This window comes from Centropristis striata, chromosome 8 (assembly GCF_030273125.1).
Source record: "Centropristis striata isolate RG_2023a ecotype Rhode Island chromosome 8, C.striata_1.0, whole genome shotgun sequence".
Taxonomy (NCBI): domain Eukaryota; kingdom Metazoa; phylum Chordata; class Actinopteri; order Perciformes; family Serranidae; genus Centropristis; species Centropristis striata.
In genome coordinates, this window is record NC_081524.1 from 11,353,945 (window position 1) to 11,375,281 (window position 21,337).

Sequence of the window (21,337 nt, forward strand, 5' to 3'; positions counted from 1 at the left end):
GGAGGAGACGAGAGAGCAGCGTTTCTCTGCCAGCTCCCACTCACTTGTTTGAGTGGCCGTCAGCCAACAGGCCCCAAGTGGTGTAAGACAACACTTTTAAGGTTTTCTTGTGTGCTGAAATGTACAAAGTGGTTGCATAACACGGCCTCGCTCCAGTACAGGCGACCACATCAGCAGGATTTTTGGCTTCTTAATGAGCCAGTCGCACACAGATCCTCTGAAAAGCTTTTTTCATACCAAAGTTAATTTGAGCCTGTTGCTTTGTTGAAGCGTGCAGACTCAGTCAATAAAATCCAGCAACATACGGCTTTGTTTAAATTGGGTGCTTTTTATTTTTTTTATCTTTTACGTGTCGTGATTATGCAAGAAAAGCAATTAAAAGTTGTAGTCCAAATTCATTTCAAACACTAGGATTGACTGACTTTAGCTTTCTTTCTGAAAAGTGAATCTACTTCTCGGTATTGATCGTCTGCTACTGTGTAATAGAGTTAAACTTTCCATTGTTATGTTTTCCTCTGAAATCTGGTTTTCATTTTGCAAGTTTTACTAAAAAAAAAAGCCCAAATACAATTTGCAGCATCCACACAAATTAGTTACACATTTAGTTCCCCTGAATATGCAAGCGATGTACGCAACAGGAAGACGGCACAATGACTGGATATTTATAGCCGTCATTAAAACACATAGTATATGTGAGGAGGTCTTGAGTTGATGATGCCTCTGGGAGTGTTAATGCTCCGCTGCTGCTCTCTAGTTTCCTTTCCCCTCTGCAGAGATGGGACTTCGGGAAAGTGTCTTGCTTCCTTTGGCTCGCGTCCAGAAAAGGACTCGCAGAAGAACAAGTCCTCTTTGACAAGAAGAACTTTGTACTTCCTTCCTTTCATTAGTAATTACGTCCTCTTCTGACATCTATCAGAAAACCAAAATAACACGAGGCTTCACACGACCTGAGGGGACACAGCAACACGTTACAGACGGGATGATGACAGCTGTTCCCAATATTAGACGTCACACTCTCACTCTCAGCACCTCTTTGGAAGTGATTTTTGCAGAAATGACTGCAGAAAGCTGCAACACATGGAATGACTTGCATGTTCTGGCGACGACGTGTTGCAATCCTGTTTTTCAAGGAATGTGATTGTTGATTTGTGAGGGGGAAAAAAGGCAGATCATGTGATGATTAAACAGGATGATATTGCGCACTGACTCTAAAGGGATAAAGAGCAGGGATCCACATAGGCACAGAGGTGTGGGGGAGAGTCCAAATGAAAAACATACGCTCCAACTGCATGACTAAGCCTCCTTGGGCCTGGTTTGGAGGGGGGAGGATTGGGGTGAGAGGGTGGGTGTCAGGGAATGTGGGGAGCGCGGGGGAGGGGGCCGGGTCAGTCAATAGTGAGGTAAAACGTGTGTCGGTGGGAGGGGCCGAGACTTAAAGGGAGCAGACAAGCAATCTATCCAGCAGAGCACTTTCACTTTGAGCCGAGTGAGGATACACACAGTGGCCAGAGGGAGAGAGAGAGAGAAGAGGAGGCCAGTGTCTCTCCCGCTTTATCCATTAACCAGTTTCGAGGGAGAGAGGAGTGGCTCAAATTAGGCTGTTCAGGAAGATTCTAGGTCAGTAGTGAGAGGGCGAAAGGGAAAGAGACATAGTAAAAAAAAAAAGCAAACAAAAGCTTTCATAGGAAAAGGCTGCAGTCACTCAGGCTTAAGTGGGAAAATCCAAAGTGAGGGAGCAGGATGGCGTGAGAGGATAAATGAGGCATTTATTGGAAAGTACCAAAAGGACTCAAAAGGAAGGAATGTATAAGGGATGTCAACAAGAAGACTGAACATCAAGCCGTGAAGGAGAAGACACAGCAGCGCACTCTGTGTCAAAGACCTCAAGAAAACCACAGAGGAGGAAACTTTGCCTTTCACAGACTGACACAGAAACCCGCCTGCAGAGTGATTGTCGTCAACAAGAGAAATGGAGAAGTGTCCATTCTTAGAAAGATAAAAGGATGTCACTGCCAGGTGAGATTTAACTGCATGTTTTTGCAAACTTTCTTTCTCAGGTCTGTAGACAAATAGTTGAACACTTGAACATGTTATTATACAGTCATGCTCAATCAGGGAAGAAAGCTAATTTTGTTGAGTCACTTTGATTGTCACAAGAGCATTTCCTGTGTCTTAATTCAATTATATGTGTTGCAACAATAGGCCATGTTTCATGTTGTTTTCTGCAGAAACTGCTAATGGAGGCAGGAAATGATGTAATGCTTTTTAGTAGGTATGCAGTTTGAACAAGCTACAAAACCACAGAAAGTTTCCAGCAATTATCTTAATGTGGTCCGTCTCTATTCTTCTTACTCATGTCTCTAACAGTTTTGCTGTTGCTATCACTCTTGACTGTCCGATGTGGTGGATGTGACATTGACTGGGAAGGTGTGAAAAACATAAAAGCGACTATCGTCTCTAATCCAACTGGATTTGTAAGTTAAAACCTTTGGACTGTTTTTTTGTTGGTGGTGGTTTTATGCTTGTTTTTTTCTGAAGTTTTCTCTCTGTTGTAGGCATATTTTCAATGCCAAATGTATTTACTATCTTTTAAAGAATACAATAACTTGTACTGACTGTCTTCAGTCAGTTGGAGTAAAGATATGGTCAAAGGTGAAGATCTGAAATGAATGAGAATAATCAGCTCTGCCTTGTTATCTGATAACCTGTCATGTTATCAGAAGACAAACAGTGATATCGACCCGCACGCGTAGATTTATAAAGTCAAGGGAATCAAACAGTGTGTGGTCTCACCTCAGTGCTGTTTTCTACGTAAATACTCACTCCTGCCAAACTCAGTCATTACTAGTATAGTAATCCTGAAAGTACAAATGTGGGTTTATTCCATCATCTGTGGGTGTAGTCTCAATTTTTTCCTTTCTTTTCTTCTCTCTTCCAGCGGACAGTGTTTCCAAAAGATTACTATGTAGTGCACCGCTACACAAAAAGTATGCTCTGTGACAGTGACCCGGTGAGTTTCTTCTTTGGATTTGATGTGCATTTAATGGGTCATACATCTTCAAAGTCATTAATCATTAGCTCCTAATCTTCAGCAGCTTCTATAACACGCCTTCAATTCAGATAAAAGATTGTTGTGCCTTTTAGCCTTAAGTGTCACTTGTAATTGAGCAATTGATGTGGTTCTTGTGGTTGTTTGTCAGACGGGTTTTACACACTAAAGCTAACTTGTTGTTGGGCTTGCTGTGTTGCTCCCTTTTCCCTGCAGTGTTGTGTGTTCCCTGCTGCAATAGTCCTCCTGGAGTCCTGGCATGTGCTTCTCAGAAACCTCTGGGACGAGCACCTGAATCACTCCTTAATCCTCGATCTGAAGCTGACACTGGATAAAATTATAAAAAAGAACATAAATACAGAGGTAGGGCTGTTTTTTTCAAACATACATTACCATAATGTCTTCTTATATGACTTGCTTCATTCTATTTAAAAAGACGTGACTCAAATGCAAAAAAGGACAGAAATATCTCTGTCATTTGACTTCAGGGTTGTTATTATTAGTTACTTATCTTATCTTATCTTATCTTTTCTTTTTCAATTCAGTTTCGTTTCAGTAAGTTTCCAGAGTGGGTTTAAAGTTAGTTTCCAGAGTGGGTTTAAAGTTAGTTTCCAGAGTGGGTTTAAAGTTAGTTTCCAGAGTGGGTTTAATGATTCACTTTAGTTATTAACAAAGACGATTTGTTGGAAGTGGCAAAAATGAAGAAGTTCAGAATATGTAATAAAGTAACCACAACATTTTTGTAATTTTTGTGACTCACAGTCATGTCAACATCCTAAAATGACACATATATACATACTGTATATTTAATATTTTTAGTTGGTTATTTTATTCTAATTAGTTAAGTTAGTTGGAGGAGCACAATGTTTATAATTTCACTGTGTTTTTTCCCATCAAGTTTTTCTATTTTTTAAGTTTAGTTTAAGATGTTAACCTTGTTTGACTTGTGATTGTCATTAAGTTAAATTCATGATTTTTGTTTCAATTATGAATTTATGAAAATGCACATTAATAAGAGTTGTGCTCCTGAAGATCCTGTACATATGTCTCTTCTTCTTCCTCTTCTATTGTAAATATTGATTTGTTGCTTGTTTTCTTGTCTCAGAGGTTCCAGGAGGAGACGGACCTGTCCCAATTCGCCAAATTATCTTCCTCTCCTGAGGAACTCCTCAAGCTAACGTCAGAACTTTTCACCCGATGGCTCGAGGTCGGGTGCTTGCCTTCGATCGAGACCTGCACCCTGCCCACCTTGCCCCCCTCTATTGAGAGGAAGGACTACGGTCCGTCCAGGGCCAGACTCTTGACCACCCGAGCTATCAGCGGGGAGGACGAAGGTCAGCCTGACACCATGATAGACATTAAACAGCTTTCGTCCACCGGTGGCCGTCCATCCCCATCATATTACGCTTCTGTCTGGAGCCCCTTGCTATTCAGACTCTACTGGTGGTTGTTGCCATAGTTACTAAAAAGGATTTTTTTTTCTTCATGATGCACATAAAATGCAAGACATTTCCTGGCACTGAATGTTTGTTTTCTTATACTTGTGTCTTTGTGTTTTATTGCAGCAAGCTTTGTGAATATGAAGTGGCGTGCACGTTGCATTTAAAGGCGCAATGAGTAGGATTCTCCTAAAAATAAACAATGTACAGACTCATAAAAAATAATCAAGCATCACTTATGGCATAACTAGCAGCTTGTTGCAGTGTATCTGCAGAGACTGCCCTCTGCCTGTAGACATTTTATTTTGTTGTGTTCGTGACATTTCTGGGAGACTTTTCTACCTCCCAAAAAAACAACACCATTATTCCTTTGTACAAGCAGCTTATTAGGACCCATATTTATATTTATTGTTTGGCACCAGACTCTAGTGACTATAGGAATTATGACTGGAGCAAAGAAGTCAGGTGATGTAGTATAAAGACCCGAAAGTCAACAGAGGGAGGAGGCCGCAGTGGTTGGATGGATCAAACAAACAGGACTTTTCATGTCTCGTTTGAAACTAAATGTCAAAGTGGAGATTAAAACTGTAACATTTAGGTATGCGAACATGCTTGTCTCCTGTCATCAGTGACGCCGCTAATTTAGGAAACACCCCATGTGGTCGTATGGGTTGGAGGACGCTCGGGAAGCTCTTGTTGCCAATTTGATATAGTGGCAAACTGTGGAATTACAACTTCCAGTCCACATCTGTGCCGCTGAATAACTTTCATAGGAATGAATGGGGCCCTGTGTCCAATGTGTCCAGTTATCTGTAAACATCCAGGGTCTGGACACAAATACTACGCTCATTAGCTGAAACTAACTCCAAACTCCCTGCCTAATATCTGTTGTTGAGCCAGCAAGGATGGGTCGTCTTTTAATGTTTTGTTGTTTAACAACCGCATGGACAAATCCTGCTCATTGTGCCTTTAATGTCCAAAGTTAGTTCACACAGCTAAGTCCTCTGTGCAACAGTGCTCCGTAACAACTGATATCACAGATATAAACGTATAGCCATCCTCTCTAGGGCAAAGCCACAAGCTCCAGCTAGCTTTGCTCTTCATGCTAACCAGAGATAAATGCTGAGCAATGCACATAAGCCATCGTCTATTGATGTGGAATTCATCACTGTTTACAATGAATGTTATGTAAATGTAAGATATTACAGTCTGTGGGTGTTTACTTTTGTACATAATTGTAAATTAAAGACATTTAGATATATATTACATTGTTAGTTTTTGATATAATATCCCAAGGATTGTAAGCTATATTTATTGTGATCTCTGCTGTTTGTCATCAGTGATGGAAAGTAACCGAGTGCGTTTAATTTTGAGGTACTTGTACATACTGGAGTATTTCAATTTTATGCTACTTTATAATTCACCATTTATATTCTATATTCTGCAACATTTGAGAGGGAAATATTGTACTATTTCTCCCACTACATTTATCTGACATGTTATTCTACAGATACATTATTATAAATTAAACTACCTAACAGATTATTAACTACAACAGTACAATGTTGACACATTAGCCCATCAATGATACTATATAATAGTGTAACAACCACACATAGCATTTTCTGCATCATATACTTTTGATACTTTAATATATTTTACAAACAAAGCTTGCATAATTTTACTCCAGTATCCTTTTTAATGCAGACTTCACTTGTAACAGAGTATTTTTTCATTGTGCTATTTTTGCTTAAGTAAAAGATTTGTTTGTCAGTAAGAACATGTAGATATTTATATTTTTTGTCCATTCTGCTTGAAGAGATCACAGATTTGTTTATAGTTTTGCATTCCAGTAACATGACACAGAGTTTGTGTCGGGAGTCCACATTCATGTGAGCCCAACCGTTACTGCCGGCTCTTTTAAAGAATCATTCCTAGTGTGCAAAAGCTTCACAACTGTTTTGTTACTCTGATAAAAACTGAGATGAGTAGCAGATGAGGCAGGAATGCGCTCTGGATCCAACAGGACTACGGAGATGTTTCTGACTCCTGTCAGGATTTACTCGAGAAATAAAAAGTCCACCATTTGGTGCTCGCACTTGCCCCTGCTTGTACACACCCACGCATATAATGTGCATTGTCGTCACAGGATCTTTCTTGTTTTATAATCCTTAAAATACAGAGGTATGTAGCATTGGCCACTGTGGGAACAGACTTTTGGCTTGCACCCCAAGTTTTCTGTGACCTTTTTTCCATCAAGTTTATATCAGAGTTTGGAAGAATTGGACAAACGTAATGCAGCATGAATGCAGATTGCAAAGAGTTAGATAATCATAGTGCAAGAAGACAAAACTTTGGACAAATTAAGGAAAACAAAAATCCAGCCAAAGGCACAAATGCTTTCCGTCCAGGCTGTGGACAGTGCACTGGCAAGTAGGAAGTATTTTTATTAATCCCGCATTTGGGATATTCAAATTTTCCACTCTAATTTTAACCCTTTAAATATCAAGGCTGCCGCCAGATGTATTGTTTCCTGTCAGTGATTCAGGGAGTGCTTACCACAGTCTCGGTACCAGGCTGTGCTGCTGCTGCAGGTAGTACACATGTTGCAATTCATTGTAATAAATACAATAATCTGACTCACTGAGAGCCTGTGGGAGATCCTGTCTCTGGTCAGTACAAGCACATGACCCTAAATGTGGAAATGATTCATCTGATTTCTTAAGCAAGTGTTGGTAACCCAGGAAAGACGAAAGGAAGGAAGGAGGACGACCCTGAACACCCACTTAACTCCCCTTATATCAGGCTGAATTAACATTTGTATTCCAGCATCTTAGTTTGGGCAGTTTCCGAGACAAATACTTGCAAGTCTGATTTTTCCTGGCAGTAGGGAGCCAAAGGGGCCAGCTGAATTCCCGTAAAAGGGGGGAGAAGAGACAGGGTGGGAGTGAGGGAGCGAGGCAGCAGGGGAGGGGTGACAGTGCGTGCAGGGTGTTTAAACCACGTGGCCGCTCCATCGACATACCGGAAGTAAGCAAACGCTGCCTCTGCCAAGATGTCTGCGCCTGATGAAGACACGTTTGCCGAGGAAAGAGGCGACATGGAGGAGATGGATGAAGTTGGTAGCGACGACGACGAAGGAGTAGAGATGGAGGAGGAAGGAGCGGACGGAGAGGGAGACAAGAAAGTGTACGTGCCCGGGATACAGCCACTTCAGCCCGGAGAGGAGCTGGAGATGGACCGGTCCGCGTACCGCATGTACCACGAGTGTCAGACAGGTACCGAGAGTTAGCGACTAGTTAGCGAAACTTAAAGGTATAACATGTGACTTTACCGCATGGAAATGTCTGGGTGTGATGTTTTAGTTAAGTTTCTTGCTTGCATTATCCCAAATGTTTCAAATAATGTTCAAACTTAGAGAAATCTCTAGTTTTATTCAGTCTAACGGTAGGTTTGTTTTGTCGCCTGTCTATGACACCAGATTCACTCTGCGCATGCGTGTACAAGAAGCTATTATAATATAAAGGGGTGGGAAAAGTATTCAGATCCTCTACTGAAGTAAAAGTACTAACACTATGTGATTACAAAAATAGCTCATAAAAGTTTGATTTAAGAGCTGATATCTAGCCATTTTCCATGGTTTTCTTGATAATAACCAAAATTATTATCATGATAACCATGGAAAATGGCTAGATATCAGCTCTTAAGTTAAACTCTTATGAGCTATATTGGTTGTTGTTATCATTATATTTGTCCAAACAAATGTACCTTTAGTTGTACCAGGCATTAAAATGAACAAGGAATTGAAGAAAAAACGGGTGGTCTAATATTTTTTTCCCATGTCTGTATAATATCCAGTGGTGGAAAAAATATTCAGGTCCTTTACTTAAATAGATGTAGTAATACCACACTGTTAAATTACTCCACTATAAGTAAAAGTCCTGCATTCAGAACTTACTGAAGTAAAAGTACAGCAGTATCAGCATCGAAATGTACTTAAAAGTATCAAAAGAAAAAGTACTCTTTATGCAGAATGGACCCACTCGGATTGTTACATACAGTCATGGAAAAAATTATTAGATCACCATTGTTTTCTTCAATTTCTGCTTTGCACTTGGAGCATTCACGTTTGCATTTACACATGACGTACATCCACACACAAGGTGTTGCAACACTTACAAAACGCAATATTACAAACATTACGAAAAAGAGAACATTGGGTTATGGGCTTAACCAAAACCTCTGTTTGTTTCCACTTGAGCAGCTTTGCAGTTACAAAAACATCTCAGTATCATTCTGTAACACCTCATTGCAACTTTTTTCAAACAAATAGGAATATTCAAGATATTTGGTTTGTCTGTGACTTCCACTAGAATTAAAATAACATTTTGTAGGTTTGACAATTGTTTGTCAGCACAGGGTAATGAGTGGGAACCTGTGGGTCAGCAGGTCTAGGAGGACTCTCACCATACTGAAGACACTCTGTTCCTAACTTGATGAGGACATCACACCTACTGCAACACAAATTTCAACACAGCCTTCGTGACTACCATTAACACAATATACAGTCATGGAAAAAATGATTAGACCACCCTTGTTTTCTATAATTTCTTGTTCATTTTAATGCCTGATACAACTAAAGGTACATTTGTTTGGACAAATATAATAACAACAAAAATGGCTCATAAGAATTAAATATAGGAGCTGATATCTCGCCATTTTCCATGGTTTTCTTGACAATAACCAAAATCATTATAAAGAAAACCATGAAAAATGGCTAGATATCAGCTCTTAAATTGACATCTTATGAGCTATTTTGTTATCAATATATTTGTCCAAATAAATGTACATTCAGTTGTACCAGGCATTAAAATGAGCAATACATTGAAGAAAACAAGGGTGGTCTAATCATTTTTTCCATGACTGTATGACTAATTTTAACTACTTTAATGTACTGTTGAGGTTTAATAAAAAAAAATGTCTTTATTAACATAGTATAACAGTATGCAATTAATTTTACAGTACATTTGGTACATTTTTGAGAGACAAAAACTAGTAAAGGAAATACAAAAAATATATTAAAGGCAATAACACACTAAAAGGCAGTTATTTAAAATATGTGCATATAAGTGCACAGTGGATTTAGAATAACTGAAAATATACACAGTTCTATGTATTTCTATATTCAAGTTTATAGGACGATATTCAAGCCTACAGCAGAAACATGCTCCCTTTTAGTGTTGTCACCCTGCAGAGGCTGCTGTATTAATTGTTGTTTGTGTTCAGGTGCTCCATGTCTGAGCTTCGACATCCTGAGAGATGGAGACGGAGACGGCAGGGAGGAGTTTCCTCTGTCCATGCTGCTCTGTGCGGGCACACAGGCCGACACAGCTCTGAGCAACAGGTACAAACCTCCAGACAAACTGTAAATAATGCTGTGTGTTTCACGATTATTGCTATTATTATTAAATTAATTGAACTTAGGCCAAAGCACCACTGCTTTTAAGATTATGATGACAGCGTTGCTTCCCTAAAAGGTATAAATCGTCACACTGTTAAAATAATCGCCTAAGTCATTTTTTGTCAAAATTGTTTTTTTTACCTAAATCATGTCCTCATGACGCCAGCTTACAATGGTAAAATCTCCTACATCCTCAGTTGATCATATCATGTGATTTTACCCCTTTAAGATCATCACTTCTTTGATAATTTGCCACATTCACAGGCATCAGATAAGAACCCAGCAAAGAAGAGCTAGAGGGAGATTGTTTAGTTATCAGTTTAGTTTATCAGTGTTTTATTGTTGACACTAATATTGGTAACACTTTACTCTAAGGTGTCTACATAAGAGTGACATGAGCATGTCATAAACATGACATGGGACGTGTCATGAACATTAATTACACTTTGATGTAACATTAATGCTCATGATACTTGTCATGTCATGTTTCTGACAGGCTTGAGACTCTATGACTCTTATGTAGACACCTTCAAAATAAAGTGTTACCATATCTTGCTTAAGTCACAAAGGCATGTTCAAAAACTTGCCTAAGTCATTTATTTCTCTTAAGTTACATAATTTACACACAGTGTTATTACTATGCCAATAGCCATCCTTTGTTACATCCTTTTTGAGTTAAATGATTAATAAATGTCATATGTTACACTTTTGGTGAAGTTTTTTGTGTTTTCTGCAAAACTTGAAAAAATGAGTTAGGCGATTATTTTAACAGGGGGACGAAATGATATGCATACACAAACAAATGAAAATGTTAAAAAAAAATAGCACACCCCATTTAATTAACTCAATTCTAATAAGAAATGATAGTAATTTGACATTGTTGTCCACAATGTTTCTGAAGAGATGGGATGTGTTTTTATTCATTTTATGACTCTACCGGATCATAAAAGTCATAACTTCAACACAAAAACATTTTTTGGAAGAAACTTTGTGAATAAACCAAGGACACCACAACTTTAACTAGATTGTTGTTAGACTCAACATTCAAAAGCAGGTCCATATTTTCTGTAATAGGGACCAGGACCAAGATTAATAAGGTTGTTTGAGTCCAAAAGTTTATTCAAGTTCATGCAGAAGGAACATAAAAGGGTAAAGATCTGTTGAATTCCATCCAAACATTCATATAAATGCTACATTCATGTAATATGAGGTGAATGATGGAGATCACATAAGAAAAAGAGATAAATTGCTATGTGGCTGTTGAAATACAAACTGGGAAGTCAATAGAAGAAAATAGAAATGTACACAGTTGGTATTAGTGTCCTGTTGGATGTGTCAGAGTTTACAGAAAAATTAGTTTCCCTTCCAAAGTTTATTTTCTATTTTGCTCAGTGTGAACAAACACACTGCTTAGAGTTACTGAGTCATGTGGACTTTGGACACAGCTACAGGGTTTGGTGACCTCATAAGACACATAATACCCAGAATAACTCTGCCCACAGGAAGAAATGCCACACTATAAAATACTATAAACTTAAACTATAAGCTTCTGATATCCTCGAAGACATGTGGTAGGATTCACGATCCTAAGTATGCAGAATAATTATACTGAAGTTAAAACGGGGACATCCTCCCACTGATCCTACAATGATCAAAGATGTTGTTCCCAAATACCCATGTAAAGCAGTATGTACATTCTGTCTGTATTTTCTAATAATATTTTCTAAATTTATACAATTTATATAGTGTTTAGATGTTAATATTACCAACAAACATGCATTAAAAACCAGTAAAAAAAGTCCTAAATATAAGATACAGAAGTCAGTTGTTCTAGTTTCTAGATGACTTCTGTAATTAAAGACACAGTGTTCATTTACTTTTGTTCATTTTAATTAATAATTAATTGATTGTTAATTGTTCTTTCACTCCTCGGGGTAAACCAGACTGCCAACACATCTTTATATTTAAGAACACATTTATTGGAAACCTGAATATTGTAATGAGACTCTTAAGTTACTTTTTTATTAAAGGTATATTAACCATGAACCATGTAGGCAGCACCAGGGCTTTTATACATACAGGCATGGAAAAATGATTAGAGCAACCTTGTTTTCTTCAATTTTTTGTTCATTTAAATGCCTGGTAGAACTAAAGGTACATTTGTTTGGACAAATATAATGATTACAACAAAAATAGCTCATAAGAATTTAATTTAAGAGCTGATATCTAGTCATTTTCCATAGTTTTCTTGATAATGATTTTGGTTGTTATCAAGAAAAGCATGGAAAATGGCTAGATATAGTTGTATGGGGCATTAAAATGAACAAGAAATTGAAGAAAACAAGGGTGGTCTAATAATTTTTCCATGACTGTAGCTCTTTTTTATTATGACTTTAGGGGTATTTACAATACTAATAACTAATAGAACTAATAGTATTAATGTTCTTAAATGCAGTCTATTCAGTTGCTACTAGCAGGATATATTATTGAAAGGATAAGTAGAAATGAAAAAATATGCAAGTTTGAACAGCACATTTTTTTTAAAGTGTGCTCACTGAAGCACAACTCACAGTAAAGGGTTTATTTGGTTTCAGTTCTGTTTTGACACTATGCACACAGCAACTGAAACAGTCAGGAATTTTTAGTTTTTTTAATGTGTCAGTTCAAGGTTAATGCAAAACAGTTTTGAGAATTGTTTAGACAAATTAGTTTCATACTAAAACAAACACTTGTATCCAAATAATAGGCTGAGATGAAGATTAAACAACCCTCTTAAATAATGTAATTAGAGTGTCCGGTAATTTGTCACCTCCTTCCTCTTGAATGAATCATTTGACTCTGTTGCAGACTTCTCGTCATACGCATGCATAACCTTCATGGAACAGAGAAAGAGAAAGAAGAGGGGGAAGAAAGCAGCGATGAAGAAAGCGATGAGGAGGAAGATGAAGATAAGAAGCCACAGATGGAGCTGGCCATGATGCCTCACTACGGAGGGATCAACAGAGTCAGAGTATGTTGGCTGTCAGTTTCTATGCAGACATTTAGATAAATGAAGCCACAATGTCTCCTGTATCAGAGCTTCTCTTATCTAACGCTCCTTAATACTGTTTTTTCTTCCGACCTTCAGGTGACCCGACGTGGAGAGCAGTCATTGGCTGCCGTCTGGTCAGAGAAGGGTCAAGTAGAAGTATTTGACCTCCGACCTCAGCTGGAAGCCGTGCACAGCTCTGCTGCCATGGCTGCTTTCGTCAAACAGCAGAAGGAAGCCACGGCACTCTTCAGCTTCTCAGGACACATGACTGAAGGCTTTGCACTTGATTGGTCACCGACAGTACCTGGTAGGTGTCTCCTTCACCTGCGAGGCCGTTTATAGGTGGGAAAGGAGGCCGACTGCTCACATACATTCTGACAGTTGTGTGCAATAAATAAACAGTAAATCAGAGAGTCACATGGGAGTGGATCTTCTCTCTCCGTTTTACTGCACAGATGCCATTAAGAATTATAATTTGTGTAGCACTTTTCATACAGAAGAAATATAACACAGTGCATCACATAAAAAAGAATGAAAAATATATAATAATTATAATAATTGTAAAACATAAAAACAAGCAAACACAGACAGCCCATCCCAAACCATCCACCCCTGACCCTCCATCCCACCCATCCCATTATAAACAAAGCACAAAGTGAGGAAGCACCATCTCAACGTCGTATATATGTATATGTGTATATATATATGTATATGTGTATATATATATATATATATATATTTATGTATATGTATATATATATATATATTTATGTATATGTATATATATATATATATTTATGTATATGTATATATATATATATATTTATGTATATGTATATATATATATATATTTATGTATATGTATATATATATATATATTTATGTATATGTATATATATATATATATTTATGTATATGTATATATATATATATATTTATGTATATGTATATATATATATATATATATTTGTGTATATGTGTATATATATATATGTATTTATGTATATGTGTATATATATATATATATATATGTATTTATGTATATGTGTATATACATATGTATATATGTATGTGTGTATGTATATATGTATATATGTATGTGTGTATGTATATATGTACATATGTATGTGTGTATGTATATATGTACATATATGTATATGTACATATGTATGTGTATGTATATATGTGTATATGTATATATATGTGTGTATATATATATGTGTGTATATGTATATGTATATATGTATATATATGTGTATATATATGTGTTTATGTATATATATATATAGACTTGTAGATAATGGCAGATAAATAAATAAATAAATAAAAGAGAAGATGTTGTAACACTAAGATGCATGAGCAGAAAAATATTTAAAAATGGTTAAAGTAAACACTAAGTCTTAAGTTTAGGTAAGTTTATTATAAAAGATCTGTCTTATCCCAAATCTGGAAGAATTACTTGCATCCTGTCCTGTTTCTGAGTTAGTTAGTTAGTTAGTTAGTTAGTTAGTTAGCTACTTAGCTAGTTAGCTAGTTGCCAGAGCAAACAGGATAGAATAAATGAGATTTTAAACAGAAAGATTAGCATTATGTTCAAAAAAGAATGTAGTGTTTATTCATATTAGAACTGCATATTTATGCATAAAAACTGACCTATTAATATTATTATAATACTCACTCCTACTTTTTTCCCCCTCTGTCCCGTTATAATCACATAATTAAGTTGAAATTGACTCCCATCCTGTGGGATTCCCACAGCAATCATGTCACCCACAGGATTCCCCCAAAAATATCAGCTTTGAGTCTAAAAATGTCCCTGACTGCCCCAACTTTTTAGCATGTGAGGAACATGAGAAGAACAGTTTGTACTCGGTGTTAAGTAACTTTTCATCACTCACACCGAGGGAGGGGAATCGAACACATGTTCTAGTTGAGAACTGGTTGTAAATTGTTCAATCCTTTAGAGTCGTATTCTTATGAGCTTATCAATTCTTTTTAATAATACTGCCATGTTTTTCTGACATGGCAGGCATCATTTTCTGCATAATATGTTCTGTAAAAAAATGTTCCAGTTCTAGTCCAAACATCTTTAAACACTTAGATCCAGATCCATTCGGCTATGGAACAATTACTCCACGTGGCACATGGCTCAATTTGCCACCAAATTACATTGAAACTTTGAGTATTTTGCTAAATATGAAACAAATGGAACTTAAAACTAACTCAAAACCTGCTGTGCTTTGCTTTGCAGAGATGGTCTGCAGTAGTGTAACAGATGCACACGTAGTTATAGTTCAATGTGCACAACCACAAAGAATAAAATTGGAAGAATCTGAGTGGGACAACTCGGGTTGACCCTCATCAGGAGTGCAGGAGGTGTTGTGACTGATACATTTAAGATTTAAATATTAATCAAACCCAGTTCTAGTTCATGCACAGTCTTGGAAAAAAATATCAGACTACTAATGTTTTATTCAATTTATTGTCCATTTTAATGCCTGGTGCAACTAAAGGTACATTTGTGTTTAGATGTTAATAATATTACCAACAAACATGCATTAAAAACAAGAAAAAAAGTCCTGACTACAAGATACAGAAGTCAGTTGTTCTAGTTTCTAGATGATTACTGTAATTAAAGACACAGTGTTCATTTACTTTTGTTTATTTTAACTAATAATTAATTGATTGTTAATTGTTCTTTCACTCCTAGGGGTAAACCAGACTGCCAACACATCTTTATATTTAAGAACACATTTATTGGAAACCTGAATATTGTAATGAGACTCTTAGTTACTATTTTATTAAAGGTATATTAACCATGAACCATGTAGGCAGCACCAGGGCTTTTATACATACAGGCATGGAACATTTTGTTCATTTAAATGCCTGGTAGAACTAAAGGTACATTTGTTTGGACAAATATAATGATAACAACAAAAATAGCTCATAAGAGTTTAATTTAAGAGCTGATATCTAGACATTTTCCATGGTTTTCTTAATAATGATTTTGGTTGTCATCAAGAAAACCATGGAAAATGTCTAGATATCAGCTCTTAAATTAAACTCTTATGAACTATTTTTGTTGTTATCATTATATTTGTCCAAACAAATGTACCTTTAGTTGTACCGGGCATTAAAATAAACAAGAAATTAAAGACAAAGGGTGGTCTAATATTTTTTTCCTTGACTCTATCTTCTTTTTTCCCCATTTTTGTTCAGACTTCATCTTAGATATGTAGATGGTGTGTATTGATTCATGAGGTGCAATAGATGTGTGTGTCTGGCGATAAGAAGTGTTATGTCTGTGTTTTATTAACAGGTCGTCTTGTCAGTGGAGACTGTAAAAAGAACATCCACGTATGGGAGCCACGAGAGGGCGGGACTTCATGGCAGATTGACCAACGACCTTTCAGCTCCCACACCAAGTCAGTGGAGGATCTGCAGTGGTCGCCCACCGAAGCTACAGTACGTCTGTAGGAAAACAGTGACACCGTGGGTCACACTGAGGCTCTGTAGACGGTGCTCAGGCTGGCGGCACGCTGGTTTAGTGTTAAGCACTGTCTGCTCTGTGCATGCAAAGTATTAGACATGCATATGGGGATTTGACATGCATGTTAGGTGTCCTCGTTGCCCCTTTGTCACAGAGCTGACCTCAGACCTGGAATACAGCCAAATATTTAGCATGATTTAAATGCAGCGGATGAATTTCTCCACGGTGATTAATAATGTGAGACCGATCGAACCGGCTCACTGGTGCTTCACAGGTGTTTGGGTGTAAGAACAGGGTGTGTGGAGGGGAATGAATGATTGGAATGGAAGAAGCTATGTTGACTTTAAAACACCACCTATTAAACACTGTAGCTATGCACCATCACAGAACTGTAACCAAAAACAGAGTTAAATGTGCAATTTAACAAGTCACCAGACTAGTTTATAATAAGTGGATGTGAATCCTGCTGCCTCACATGGGAGTTACCTTTTTTACTTTGATTGGCAGTTTGTCTGGTTTATGAGATTCCTCAATGACAATGTTTACATGCACACTATTATTAGATTACTATCCCAAATATGACAATATTCTGAATGTGGTGTGTGTCATGTCAACAGCGTATTCTGTATGGATAATCTGAATTAGGCCTTATTCCTAATGTAGAATTTTCAGGTCAAAACATATGGATTATGCAGTTATTATTCAGCTTTTAGAAATATAGAGATGCATATCCAAAAGAAAAAACTGCATTTCTGGTTGGAAGGAGAAACATTAACTGTTTTTTTGCACAAATATCACAACACCAACCTTAATAAGAAGGTTGTTAAAGGAGTAAAAGAGGGAAAGAAGGAGGCTATGTTGGTGTTATGGAACAAGTCGGTCACCAGAGTGTCCACAGCTGCATTTAAATGGGAATATTGGTGGAATATTTATTCATATTAGCCATGTTAAAGACTAAGTAGGAATGTTAGATATGTATTAACAGAAAATGTATTCTCTGTTGCAAAGTTTTTGCAAAAAGCATTAGACACAAACATCTTACACACTAAAAGATGTTTTGCATTGAATACAGTAGAGTATCTTGTTTGGAATGACCCATTTAGTCTTGTTTTTTTTATACATTTGATCTAAAGGTTCAGATCTCAGATTCTGTACTGTGTTGTTTGCCTCAGGTTTTTGCATCTTGTTCGGTGGATCAGTCTATTCGTATCTGGGATATTCGCGCCCCGCCCAATTCGATGCTTTCAGCCGATGAAGCTCACTCGTCAGACATCAACGTGATCAGCTGGAACAGGAGCGAACCGTTCATCCTGTCAGGAGGCGACGACGGCCTTCTGAAAGTGTGGGACCTCCGACAGTTTAAGGTAAAAACCAACAGTTTAATTTTTCATATCTTAAAATAACACAGTTTTATAAATGTGTGGTGATGTTAGTCCCCATTGTAGTGAGACCATTTTAAAACTGGACCTCACTGTATAAAATGACCTGGATTATCTCATAATTTTACATATGTCACAAGTTTTTGATACCAAATCACAGCATAGATTTTTCTATGCTGTTCCTCAAGGTCTTGGAGTCGTACTGTGGTATCTTGGGGGGGGGGCATATGACCTTTTTTTTTTTTTATCAATCTTTGATCAGTAAAAGATTGTTAAATTTTGCACCAAACCTGTGGAACAAATGGCATCAACCCAAAAAAAGTTGCAGCAACTTATGAGACTTAATTGACCATGTGAATGTCCATCTTATGCTCCATCAATCCAATCCAATCCCCCTTTATTTGTATAGCACATTTAAACAACACAAACGTCTCCAAAGTGCTGTACATAAAATCAACAATAAAACAAACAATTCCATATACCAATCAGCAATAAATAATAAGTGTATCAATCTAAAATGATGCCATAAATAAAACAATACAATCAAACAGATAAACATAGTGAAATAAAATAGAAGACGTAGTTAAAAGTAGTAAAAGAAATAAAAGAAATAAAAGACACAGAGGACCACAAAACTCGCGCAGTGTTAAAAAGCCAAGGAATAAAAATGGGTCTTCAGACGAGACTTATAACACTCCACTGTGGGGGCTGTTCGGACATGAAGGGGGAGGGCGTTCCAGAGTCTGGGGCCCACCACAGAGAAAGCCCTGTCCCCCCTTGTTTTAAGTCTCGCTCTAGGCACCACGAGCTGGAGCTGGCCCTCGGACCATCATAGTGCCCTAAGCCCTTATACACTCTCACACTTTGAATAGGCCTAATCAAAACACAATGTTTATTTCACATTATTATTAAAAAAAACATGACACACATGCCTGAGCCTCGTCATAATTTAATCTTCAGGTTCCCAGCTTTCAGGTGATGTACACCACTTCTATGTGGCATCTACTGGTGACCTGTTATCTCCCCTTAAAGAGCCCCTGCCTCCCTATTAAACACTGGACCAGATCTAGTCTGGCGGGTCACGAAGGGTTAACGTGTGACACAACGTGACGATCTGTTTGATCAGCGCGTGTCATCACATTACAATAACCTGCCATTACTGCTACAAAACAAACAATGCTTACAGTGTTACGCCATCAGATAGTCAAACATCTTTACAGTTTGGCCCCACCTAACTAATAACATTTGTTCCATCATGAGTTGCACAACAGTGTGTCATTACTGCAGTCACCTTCCTAATGCAGGAATCCTGTTTTAATCTGCTCTTAAGACGCACTTCGCCACCCTGTCCATTTCTTGTTGAAACCTGTGAACAAAAAGGTATTAGATTTATAGGTCAGTCTTCATGTTAGGACTGATATTTTTTGAATCAATGAATATGATGTGTGACACTGGGAGTCAAAGCTGATGATGGGATCGTTTGATTTCAAATATTAAAATATTTTTGGTTTACATACAGTCACGGAAAAAATGATTAGACGACCCTTGTTTTCTCTGATTTCTTGTTCATTTTAATGCCTGGAACAATTAAAGGTACTTTGTTTGGACAAATATAATGATAACAACAAAAATAGCTCATAATAATTTAATTTAAGAGCTGATATCTAGCCATTTTCCATGGTTTTCTTCTTAATGATTTTGGTTATTATCAAGAAAACCATGGAAAATGTCTAAATATCAGCTCTTACGTTAAACTATTATGAGCTGTTTTTGTTGTTATCATTGCATTTGTCCAAACAAATGTACCTTAAGTTGTACCAGGCATTAAAATGAACAAGAAATTGAAGAAAACAAGGGTGGTCTAATAATTTTTCCATGACTGTAGCTCTTTTTTATTATGACTTTAGGGGTATTTACAATACTAACAACTAATAGTAAAACTAATAGTATAACTGTTCTTAAATGCAGTATGAGTCTATTCAGTTGCTACTAGCAGGATATATTATTGAAAGGAACAGTAGAAATGACAAAATCTGCAAGTTTGAACAGCACATTCTTTTTAAAGTGTGCTCAGTGAAGCACAACTCACAGTAAAGGTTTTTTTTTTCTTTTAGTTCTGTTTTGACACTATGCACACAGCAACTGACACAGTCAGGAATTTTTAGTTTTTTAATGTGCCAGTTGAAGGATAAAAATTGTTAAAATGAACAAGAAATTACAAAAAACAAGGGTGGTCTAAGAATTTTTTCAATGACTGTATGTAAATCAAAAATCTTTTAATATTTGAAATCAAACGATCCCATCATCAGCTTTGACTCCCAGTGTCTCACATCATATTCATTGATTCAAGAAATATCGATCCTAACATGAAGACTGACCTATAACAAATAAAATGGCAAATGTACCTTTAATTGTCCCAGGCATTAAAATGAACAAGAAATGGAAGAAAACAATGGTCTAATAATTTTTTTTTACATGACTAAGTAAATGGGTAGATGTAAAACAACAGATTATGTTCAAAAGAAAGCATTTTTAATTTCCATTATATTCTTAATATTGGAAACAATACTGGTGAAAGTAAGCTTTTTCCAAATGTCAAGACTTTGTATGAACCCTGATAGAAGGATCTTCACACTGAAAACGCATATTTTTGTCCTTTTTACCTAGGAGAAAGAAAAAAGAAAAAAAAAGGTCCAAGACTGATTTTAAAAAAAAAGTTGTGTTCATGTTAGGATTGATATTTCTGGTTAAACAGCTGTCACACCTTTTCCTCCACCTGTACCTGCAGACCGGGCGGCCCGTGGCCAACTTCAAGCAGCACAGCGCTCCCGTCACCTCCGTGGAGTGGAGCCCCGTGGACTCGAGCGTGTTCGCCGCCTCGGGAGCGGACGACGTGGTCAGCCAGTGGGATCTGTCCGTGGAGTCAGCTGACGTGGGTGCCAGGGTGGAGGGGGTGAAGGACTTGCCCCCGCAGCTCCTGTTCCTGCACCAGGGTCAGTCCGAGATCAAAGAGATCCACTGGCACCCACAGCTCCCCGGAGTGATGGTCTCCACGGCTCTGTCAGGGTTCAACGTGTTCAGGACCATATCTGTGTAGTGTGTGTGTGTGTGTGTGTGTGTGCATGTTTGAGAGAAAAACATGATTTTTGCATTTCCATGAGAAGTACACATTTAATGTGTAATGAGCCGTAAACTCTAACATGTTTCATCATTAAGGAGCTTGTAATAATGTACATATCTCAGCAGTGTAGGTAATAATTCTTCTTTTTGACATTTATTGGCCAAAATAGGCGCCATATGGTGCTATAATCTTTATCTTTGAACTCTGTACGATTTACAGATGTGTGAACTATTTTAGGCATTTCCTACCGCCTGCTTAAAATAAACTGTTTAAAAACTGTTTGTTTTTTTATGTTCTGTTTTCTTGAATTCAGGTCAACTCAATTTAAAAAGGCTTCAGAAAGTTTCCAGAGCAATTTTGCCAAAGC

At 37.3% G+C, this 21,337-nt stretch overlaps 2 protein-coding genes across 2 annotated transcripts; both read left to right on the forward strand.

Annotated features, from left to right (window-relative positions):
* Window positions 1-1,661: 1,661 nt before the first annotated feature.
* Window positions 1,662-6,575, forward strand: zgc:174888 (uncharacterized protein LOC558116 homolog). Its single transcript, XM_059340114.1, has 5 exons — window positions 1,662-2,016; window positions 2,368-2,474; window positions 2,939-3,010; window positions 3,266-3,412; window positions 4,155-6,575. The coding sequence occupies exons 1-5, from the start codon at window positions 2,004-2,006 to the stop codon at window positions 4,506-4,508; spliced, it is 693 nt and encodes a 230-aa protein (XP_059196097.1). The 5' UTR covers window positions 1,662-2,003; the 3' UTR covers window positions 4,509-6,575.
* Window positions 6,576-7,519: 944 nt separating this feature from the next.
* grwd1 (glutamate-rich WD repeat containing 1) lies at window positions 7,520-21,249 on the forward strand. The gene is made up of 7 exons (XM_059340084.1): window positions 7,520-7,766; window positions 9,775-9,892; window positions 12,797-12,959; window positions 13,077-13,287; window positions 16,300-16,445; window positions 17,643-17,834; window positions 20,638-21,249. Exons 1-7 carry the CDS (start codon window positions 7,544-7,546, stop codon window positions 20,944-20,946), a joined length of 1,362 nt encoding a protein of 453 aa, XP_059196067.1. The 5' UTR covers window positions 7,520-7,543; the 3' UTR covers window positions 20,947-21,249.
* Window positions 21,250-21,337: the final 88 nt, after the last annotated feature.